We start from the raw sequence: 10,517 nt of genomic DNA, 5'->3' as shown, positions 1-10,517 counted from the left end.
CTTACCTTAGAAACATGCCAGAAATTTCTCTTAAATAATACTTCTCTCCCTTCCCTTTTTTTTTTTTTTTTTTCCTGTTTCACTTATTTTAGGAGGTTCTCACCAAAATTGTCAAACTCGAGATTTATTTGGTCTTGAAGTAAAACAGTTCCTTCTCAAGGTGCCGACTAGTTACAGTACCCTGAGCTGAATTCAGCACTAGTTTTGAATGCTTACCATTTATGTCAGAACAAAGCTTTTTTTTTTTTTTTAAGCTACCATTATAGATTTAAACATGCTGAAGTTTGACAGTTTTGTCCTCTGTATGCAATATTTTTAATATGAGAAAGATTTTCCTGTGTCTTGATTTATATTCATCTCAAATACGCAAAAAGACGTGCATTTCTATCAGCAGAAACTGAGCCTCCAGTACTCCTGAAAGGTTTACAACTGCAAATGCTTCAGTTCCATCAGGTCTGCCAATAACAACCAGCGTTTGACATCATGCTATGGTCAGTCACGCTAATCTGCCTGAAACAAACCTCACTTTCATTGCAGATAAACATCTGCTGTTGTCCATGTTACATTGATTAACATGTATGTGCCATTCATTCATACTTCTTCTCATAGTTCATTTTTACTGAGCATGTAATGTGCTATTACTCTGCTGCTGTATACATTTTGTATACATTTTGTATACATTTCTGTTCTTCCTTGAAAGACTGTGAATGCTTCGGGCACTCCAACCGGTGCAGTTACATCGAGCTGCTCAATACGGTCATTTGCGTGAGCTGTAAGCACAACACTAGAGGTCAGCACTGTGAGTTATGCAGGCTGGGCTACTTCAGAAATGCTTCTGCAGAGCTGGACGATGAAAATGTGTGCATAGGTCAGTCCTGGGGTAACTGTGGCTTTTCTTCTGTGCCTTTTCAGCTACTGGCAGCTGCTAGGGACTGCTGCTGCTTAATTGCTAGTTGAGCCAGAATGAGCTTTTTCAATGGATAAGAACATCTGTGAAGACTTTCCGTCTGTTGCTTTAGTTGTCACTCTAGCCCCAAGGAAGTATTTTGGATCTGTACATGACCATGAAATCCCTTGGCTAAGAGTCCTAGGAAGACTCTCCCAGGAAGCCCCAAGAAGCGGACTGTGTTGGCCTGCAGCAGGGAGCTGTACATGTGTGAAAATGGAAGCTTTTGGGTCATAAATCCCTGTTCCTAGTCTAACTTTCAAAATTATTAGTACATTCATGAACACTTGCAGAAGACCTACAGAAGTTGCCAGGTACATGAATAGAAGATGGGGGTTGGTGTTTGTTAACCCCTTTTCATAGAAGATCACATAATGGCCTGGGTTGAAAAGGAACTCAAAGATCATCTAGTTTCAACCAGCCTACCATGGGCAGTGTCGCCAGCCACCAGACCAGGCTGCCCAGAGCCTCATCCAGCCTGGCTTTGAATGCCTCCAAGGATGGGGCATCCAAAACCTCTCTGGACAACCAGTTCCAGTGCGTCACCACCTCCCGAAAGAAAAACTTCCTCCTAATATCTAACCCAAATCTTCCCAGTCTTTGTTTAAAATCATTCCCCCGTGTCCTATCACTACTATCCATCCATATAAACAGTTGCTCCCCCTCTTGTTTATACACTCCCTTCAAGTATTCGAAGGCCACAGTGAGGTCTCCCCAGAGCCTTCTCTTCATCTTTTATTAATTTAAATTTTAAAAGAACATGTAGCTCCAGATTCTATTCACAGGCACAGGGCTGCTAACTCCTCTCTCTTTTGAGAAGAAACTGAAATTATACCTGTGTGATTAGAATTTGTCAGACCAGATTGACATAATGTCAATTTAAGTATAGGAAACCAAGATGAAAGCAGGGCTCTAAACCTAGTATCTCATGTAACTATCCAAAATGCAGAATTAAAGCAAATGTCAGAACAAAATAAGAAATTGTATAGTACAAAAATATCAAAGAATACAAAGAATATGTGTTGTTCTCTTATCACCTCAAGTCAGTGCATAGAAAATGATAGGACAGTAGTTGAAGACCAAGGACAGTCAATAAAAGGTTCGCTATTGGCTTCATACAATATCCAGTAGTGAACACACATCTCCACAAAAGGCATTATACAAACAACCGATTGACAATTTCATTATATAGTGTTGCTTATAGACACAAGCATCAGAATAATATTTTCTGAATTTCCATTGTGATTAGTTTTTCTTTCCATTTTCCAAAAAGGAAAAGAAAAATAAAGAAAGGAAAATAAAAAAGATTTTCATACCAAATTGGCTACAGGTGAATAAGTTAAATTTTAATATTCTTTATAATCCATTCCTGAGATTCAATCCAGACATTTTTTAGGTTGCTATTATTTGTTTCAGTCTACAGCATGTCAGATTTACATTTTATTTTGTGATAAACACCTGGATTCATCCACGCACTGCATTTCACATGTCCTTCTTTTAACTTTGCTTGGCAACACATTCAGAAAATGCATGATCTCCTCTGACATTAATTAGTCTGAGCTAATATAAACTTTAGTAGGCAAGTCATGATTTCTTATATGACTGTGCTGAGGATGTTAACCCAATCAAATGTTATCAGTAAAAAGCACTGTCCTTCATATTTGTTTGATGTAAGTGAGGGACAGCATTGATATGACATCAGGGCTATATAATTTCAGCTATCTAAATAGGCCTAATAAGGGTGATACTCTGTTTGGGATTTTTCATCAGCTCGTGCAGTAAATTGTTTTTGCATGTACACTTGAAGTGCTATGTTAGCATCTGCAGCTATATCCCAAAGACCAGGAAGTTAATAAACAAGGGGTAAAAAATAAGTAGATTTGTAATTAATTAATTTGCAAGTAATATATTTAGAATGTCTTAGTACTGTGCATTTCAGAGTGTCCCAGACACTAAGGAAGTAAAATAATATAAACTTGATAAATTAAAGAGTCTTTTAAAAAAAAAAAAAAAAAAAAAAAAGCAGAATTAGGTTCATTTAGGTCCTATCTTAAAGAAAGCAAAATTCTCATGGGCTCCCATATGAGATGACTACAGGATCAACACAGTTTTGCTACATATTATGTAATTTGTTTAAATAACAATGTTCTTATTGGTTTAGGGCAGCTTTGAGAATCGTAGTGATCATACTGCAAAATCCTTGTTTCTCAGCTGATTCACCACCTTAACATTTTCATATTATTGCTGGTGTGAAACCAGTGGAATGCAAAGGATACCAAAGAACTTTTTAGAGGAGGAAACTTAAAAAAAAAAAAAAGTTCTTTCCTGATGTGGGGCTGCTAAGATTTAATCCTGCAAAGTGTGGGGCATATTTTCATTGCAGAGAGAGGATGTTTGATCCTGCTGCATCAAACACATGAAGTCTTGCTCTATTGGAAACGCTCATTTCTTCTCTGCGAGCAGTGTTTTGAATTTTAAGTATGATTAGAACGTTACATTAACAGTAACATTTCAATAATCAGAATTTCAGAGACTACAAATCTTCCCATAAAAAGTCTAATTTTTCCAGTTTAACTCTTTCTTCTTCAACTACATATATAGAAAGTTCAAACATATTTAGATAGGTTATTGGCAGCTAGCAGGGGATTGGCTCTGATTTATCAAAACTACTTATATAGTTTTGATATATATGTGGTAAGTACATGGATAACGTGAGTCATAGTCAATGCTATCTAAACGATGAAAGTGTTTCAATTTTAAAACCAGAAGCATTAAAAAGCATTTAAACATCGAGAGGGGTTTTTGTTGTTGTCGTTTGATGGATTTTTATTTTTTTTTCTTGCTTTTTTTTAGCGTAAAGCGAATGCAACATAGTATATAGTGGGCTTAAATCTTATTTCATTATGCTCTAAATTTTTTAGAAGTAAAATAAATTTTATTTCATAAAATGAAATACCAAATGCTTGTCAGTTGAATTCCAAATTACCTTCAGTGGACAACCCAATTTCTAAATAAGTCATGCTATTTTAATATCAAAAATAATTCACTGGGTGTGCTTGTAGTGCAATTTAGCAGAATTGGAAGAACTGTATTTTTACAAGTTCTTGATCGAGTACTAATAACTGTTTCAGTGAATGCACACACTGGTAAGCATGAAAAGTATTGAAACCTCCATGTAGACCCAGAGTAATACATCATTTCCTTTGCTTTTATAACATAAATACTGAAATACTGATTATTGTCTCACCTATAAGATCCAACCATGTGGTCACCTAGTCTTAAGTCCCAGTTAATATCTGTGAAAACTTAATAAATTCCAGTGATAAATGCTTTAAGGGTTGCTCTGTAGTCACTGTCAACCCAGAATGATAGCAGCAAGCCTGTAAGCTTCAGCTCATTTTCCCTATGATTTTTTTTAAACTTATTGGCAGAATTACATTAATATAGCGCATCTCAGTGAAAAGATGACTGCTACTGTTATCTTCCCATCCTTTATAGTCACCAAATTGAGGTCAGGAGGAAAATACCTACCCAGCTGGATTAGCAGAAGCTAGTTTTTTTTCCTATCCTGGAGCCTGGTGTATGTTCTTGCTAATATGATCCGGAAATGTTACTTAATGACCTATTGCTGCAAGGTCATAATGATACCAACTGTCTTTCTTTGGCACACTGGAATTTGATTTTTTTAATGTCTTAGATATTTGACAGGTGATGGGAAATGTTGTATAGCCTGTCAGAAAGTGTTGGACAAGGAGTTCGGGTGTTCTGTTGACTTTTCTAGGTTAGATACTTGTGTCAACTGCGTACTGGAAAAGACGCAGGCTAGATTGAGTTACTAAAAATTCCCAGGTCTGTTCTCTGATTTGATCTAGCACTTTTACAAAAATGGTTCAACTTAAAGTTTTCTTTGTGATAGAATACAATATGGACCTAATACTTCTAACATTTTCATATGATAATTCAGTAGAAAAGCTTTCACTGACAGTGTCAGGTTCTTGTTCTGCAGCCAATTTAAAACTATATATCTTTAGCATTCAATAGCATAGGCCACACATTTCTTTCAAAAATACTTTTTTTCAATCGCTGAAGGTCTGATTTGTCCAATTAAGTTATTTTTAATGTGTAAGAACTGGGTCTTCTTTTTCTAATGTAATTCCAAGCCTTTTGTACTTGAAGATTTTTTATAAACACCTTAAACAAATGTGACTTACTGCATTCAATATGTAACTCCATTCTATGTCTATTTACATAAACATTTTGTACATCTGATTAACATCAGAATTGCCAGCTTTTCAAGTGGCACCCATCACAGTATAATCATGCTGTCTTGCACAATATTTTTGGCATTACAGCATTCGGCTTCATTAATGAACGTTGCTAGCTAATTGGCTATATTATTATTGTGGATATCCAACTGCCAAAAGTAACTTCTCTTCCACAAGCATGCCAAATGTTCAAGGTGTCATCTGTAATTTATGGCTATTAGATACTGATATAACAGATGACAAATGTCTTTCTGGCAATGTTGTTGGGTTGGTTTTGTTTTGTTTTGGTTTTTTCTGACACAGATTTTCCATTGTATTTTTTAATATTTTCCTTCCCAGTTCAACTACGTCTTGTCATTTTCAATTTCACTGAATTTTAACCTAATACTAGGGAAAAATTGCCAAAGGTAGTCAAAGCAGCAGTGATTTACAGGCACACAAAGCCAGATTCCCAGCAGGTCGCTCAGATTCAAGAATCAATTTGTATTTCTTTCATCTTCAACAGCAGCAGAGATCTGCCAAAATCCCAGTGTGTCTGCAGTCTTGGGTGAGGGAGGAGTTACTCTGGGTCTACATGGGTCTACATAAAAATTAAGATAAGACCACTTGAAGAAAAAAAATTGAAGAATGAGAATGCCAAAAAATGAGCACTGCTAGCTAACATCTTCTTCACTTAGCTAGCTGAAAGCTGAATTCTAATATTCTAATCACAATAAAGAAAAGGGTTGTGGTTGAAGAAGATATATTCCCCTACAGTAACTATTGTGGAAGGAAATAGTTTGCCCTAGTCTTACTTTAATTAGGTCAATACATGTGTGGAAAATATACAGCAGAGAAAGAGCCTCATTGCATCTTCCATCTGCCCACTGGGAGATGAGAGAAATGAAAACAGCAACATAAAGCAAGCTCTGATAAGTTTTGCATTACATTCCTTCTCACCTCTGCTTATCATTGTGGAAAATGAAAAAGGTTTATTAATGTCACTGATAAATACAGTCTCATCGATTTAATGACAAATATCCACAAAAATTTCTATACTACTCCAAACAATAAAGGAAGACTATCACAATAAAGGAAGACTATCTTGGAAATAACTAAAGTGCATTTATATAGCCTTCTAAAGCCATTCAGCATTTCTAAAACCATCAAGTAATATAAAGATAAGCCCATTTTAATGATGTGAAACATTTTGCCCTAATGGCACATTGATATGTAAAGCTTTTCCTAACGTTTGTTAAATTGTCAAAAACATTCCCACCAGTCTGTTACAAACACCCTCAAAAACAGGTATCTTTTGCCTTCACATTTTCTGCTTACCTTTTTCTCTTCATATCATAAAATGCTTCTTCCTGAAATGACATTTGTAAACAGATATATGGACTATAGTAGTTATAGTCACTACTCCTGATATTGCTCACAGACAGTCTTCCTTTAACTGTAACACTGGAAATGCAGCCTTTATGGTATTAAATGAATTATCGCTTTATGTAGACCTGAATCCAGTGTGTGTGTGTTGTCTTGTTTCTGCAGACTGTTATTGTAACCCTTTTGGTTCAGTCCATGATCGCTGTAATGACAGAGGATTTTGTGAGTGTAAGGAGGGAGCATCAGGGCCTAAATGTGATAAATGTCTGCCGGGATATATCTGGCACAGCTTGGGCTGTCAACGTAAGTAACTCAGAGTTGCCCCTCTTCTGCAACTTTGCTGCCTCTGCGTCTGTATGCTATCGTGTGCAGCTACTTAAGAGCAGAAAATGAGCAAAACCTCTGCAGGCTGCCAGAATGCCATACTTCCTGAACCTTTCTGGAGACTCCCAGATGAGGACAATAGATTGGGTGTGCCATCCATTAATTTTAGTACACTTTCAGTGTCCTTGCTCTTGCTAATTCTTGCAAGAATTCCCACTGAAATATATAAATGAGTGTCTTGCTATCTGTGAAAAACGTTTTGTGTACTAACATGTCAGCATATTAAATCAGCATTTTAAATTCTTCCTAAAAGACAAAAGGTAATTTCTCTGCATGTTCTTTTTTTTTTTTTTTTTTTTTTTTTTTTTTTTTTTTTTTGTACTAAACTTCAGCCTCTTTGATTAACTTAACCATACTTTCACACCTTAGAACTAAGCCTCTGAGCAATACAACTGCAAAATGCTGGCTTATTGTATGTTATAATTAGTGAAAACTACACAAAATCTAAAGATAACTTTAAAATAGAATTGAAAAAAATGTCCATAAAAATAATAGCTGAAATTTGGTGTAAACATTGTTAGCAGCAAGTGCTGTTTCAGCAGTTAGTTGGATATTTAGATACTTTTCTCATTAACAGGTCTTGTAAACATATAAGTGGAAATATCCAATCAGTACACACTGGATTAGGCTTTCATTGTCAGTTTCTTTTGTTTTGTTATAACTGTGTTGATCACTTACTTCCAGAAACTCTAGAGACCTCTCATGATTTTTTTTCACCTTTTCACAAGAAAATCAGTGTGATTCTTTGCAGTATAATTTGCATAAAGCATAGCAAACACTTGTGTTCACTCCATGGGTTTAAATAAGATATTAAGTAGCTAAGATAATGAATGGAACTAAAGGTCTGTGTACTGTGTTGTACAGTCACATAATTAATATGGCAATAGATATAATAGGCTGTCAAACCAATTGCTTATTAACCACGCTGTTTCCTGTCTTTATGTTTTGGACATTATAACCCCAATAATGTTCTTCTAATGAGTATTTTTTGAGCCAAACATATAATTAGCCTGATTTTAGCAGAGTCAGACTATTTGTAAAAGTTTTAGACAGTTTCTGGAAATGCAAGCTAGTGCTTTTCTGTTTGCTGACAGAACAAATTAAGTGTCCCTCTCTGCATTGTAATTTTCTGAACAAATCTCCATCTGACTGTGTTACTGTCAGATAACCCCCAAGTTTCATCAACTTATCTAATCAAGTTCAGAAGAAAAACCAGACGCAGTTGTTAATTTTATGGAACAGACACAAAATTTAAATCTTGTTTCAAGTCTTTTCATGGAGGAACAGAATTCCAATTCATTTAATTTTGCAGTGTGGCAATGTTAGCTTGGTTTTCTTCCCATTGAAATCTAAACAACTTACTGGTGAACAAGTGGGTCTCAATATACAGAAAAAATAATAACTCATTCTTCCACCTTAACAGAGCACAAAAGAGTTATTTGTGTGGACTTGTAGCATACGGTCATATGGGTTTACTTTGAGCTTGCACTGCACAGAAATATAAATATGCTAAGATGGATACACATTCAGCACATCAATATGTGTTTGTTTACTTTTTGTCATATGTAGCCTATTGGTTTTTTTACAAAAATCTGTTTGTATGGAGCTTTGTTGCTAAACTTCGTTGACCTAGGACAATCAGAAGCTTTACCTACAAATAAAGTTAAATCTATATTGTAGCTAGTTTAATTATTCTAATGATGGTGGTAGTAAATGGAGTGGCTTAGTATCAAGCATTAGTGAACCTATTTGGGAAAAACAGTGCTGAAAATCCTGTTGTGTTCTAAGGCTCACAATACATCATTTGATAAATTACTGTTCAGAATCTCCCTTGTACAACACATGGGTGAAGGACACAGAAGCTATTATTCTCAGAAGTATTCGTTTAGGTATTGCACTCTTACTGATTTCATCTAAAATCTTTGAGGATTTAGGTAGAGCTCTCATCACTTGCTTCTCTGTTAATTTAAGACTTTGCCTCCCAGATAAAAAGCATCATGATAACAACTGTTATCTTACTGAATTCAGGGTTTATGCTACACAGACACAGCAGTCAGCCAGGGTCTGGTTAGAACAGGAAGGTTTGCTGCCCTAAGTAAAAAAAGAGGCAGAGGTGCAGCTGTGCCTCTGTGCCCACCTCTGGACCCATCCATGCTGCAGACACAGTGTGCGGGAAGCAGGCAGTGCTCAGCCCTTCACCACTCTTCCACATACCTCCAATAGTTTTCTCACCTGCGCACGTGTAGAGGTCTAAGTGAGGGGAATGAATTCAGAAGAGAACACACTGGTCCTGAAACTCTTTTAGAATTTCAGAAACGTGAGAAACAGGATAGCTATATTTAATTTTTCTGTTTTATAGCAATTAAATCATTTCCTTTAAAAAGGAATGTAGAAACAGAAGAAAATAAAGCTTTAAAGCTAGAAAGAAGTTTAACCAGCAATGACAGCTGTTTTGGGCCAAAGTGACCAGTTCATAGCGATAAGAGGAACCCATAACAAATAGTAAAATCATTTGCACAGAACTGACCGAGTCTGAAAAACAGATGAAGGGAAAATACCATGCAGGACCATTTGATTTTCTAAGCATACAGGTTCATAATATTTCATATTTCTCATCCATGTCATGTCAGGCATTTAAATCCCATTGTGTTCATATAGGATTGTTTGAAAATAAACCTTTTAATTTCAATCTCACTACAACTGATTCCAAAAGCACCTGTGTATTTATCCAATCCAACAAAGAAAAAGTTTCTCTTTTGGCAATCCCAACTTGGCAAAATAACTCTAATTTGCATAAGACATGACCTTCCCATGGAGAAAAAGATAATATTATTCACTATCTTCCTTCATATGGTTAATGAGCAAAGAGGGATTTTGGAGTTACCGAGGATAGCTTGCACCCAGAAGTTAAATTCAGTGTATTTATTGACAATCATTGTTTTAAAATGTCTTGTTTCAGTTTTCAGCCAGATGCCTTATGGTGATCTCTGAATAGTTGCTTTTATTTTACCCTTTTATTTTTTTTCTTATTTCAGATATTTTTTATTAAGGCAGGGAGAAGATTACAATTACATTCTTATCTTAAAAGCTCAAACTGTGCTCAGTGCTTGTATCTGGACTGAACTTTTATCACTCTGCAGCCCGCTAGATAATTCATATTCTGTTACAGTATGCATTTGATTTCTTATATAATTTAAATATATATTTTTTTGTCTGCATTTTATCACATGCTTCAAATGTGAGAACCCCAGGCATTTGATCAAAATCATCGTGCAGATTGAATTTCAAAAGAAAGTCAAACCTGAAGTTGTGACCCTGTGAATTATATTAACATTGGCTTTTGGAAGTTTGTGATCAGTATTCGACAATAAAAGATGTGTTACTATCCTTTTCTTAAAATACATAACATTCTTCTTTCCAGACTGATTAAATATATAAATGTAGTGGTCTCTCCTCTTAAAAGTTAGCAAGTTTTTATAGATATTTGTACACAAATATATCTGTTAGCCCTTCTATATCTATACATACTTTCTGCATGGAGAACTATGACAAATTCA

General features: G+C 35.5%; 1 protein-coding gene and 1 long non-coding RNA gene across 8 annotated transcripts in view; one reads left to right on the top strand and one right to left on the bottom strand.

Moving 5' to 3' along the window:
• Positions 1-10,517, top strand: part of NTNG1 (netrin G1) — a 149,862-nt gene that overhangs the window by 119,551 nt on the left and 19,794 nt on the right. For 4 of the 7 annotated variants that reach the window (XM_085231149.1, XM_085231156.1, XM_085231153.1 and 1 more), the window contains 2 exons: positions 701-868; positions 6,742-6,879. The exons of 1 other annotated variant lie outside the window; for it this stretch is intronic. In XM_085231149.1, the coding sequence (XP_085087275.1) occupies positions 701-868; positions 6,742-6,879 (306 nt within the window). The remainder of the gene's footprint in view (positions 1-700; positions 869-6,741; positions 6,880-10,517) is intronic. 2 more of the 7 variants (XM_085231154.1, XM_085231151.1) reach the window with 1 other exon arrangement.
• LOC104912293 (uncharacterized) overlaps positions 1-10,517 on the bottom strand; it is a 263,844-nt gene that overhangs the window by 245,158 nt on the left and 8,169 nt on the right. The gene's annotated exons all lie outside the window — the stretch shown is intronic.

The sequence above is a fragment of the Meleagris gallopavo genome, chromosome 10 (genome assembly GCF_905368555.1).
Source record: "Meleagris gallopavo chromosome 10, MGAL_WU_HG_1.1, whole genome shotgun sequence".
Taxonomy (NCBI): domain Eukaryota; kingdom Metazoa; phylum Chordata; class Aves; order Galliformes; family Phasianidae; genus Meleagris; species Meleagris gallopavo.
Note: the sequence above shows the minus strand (reverse complement) of the source record. Positions and strands in the feature narration are given on the sequence as shown.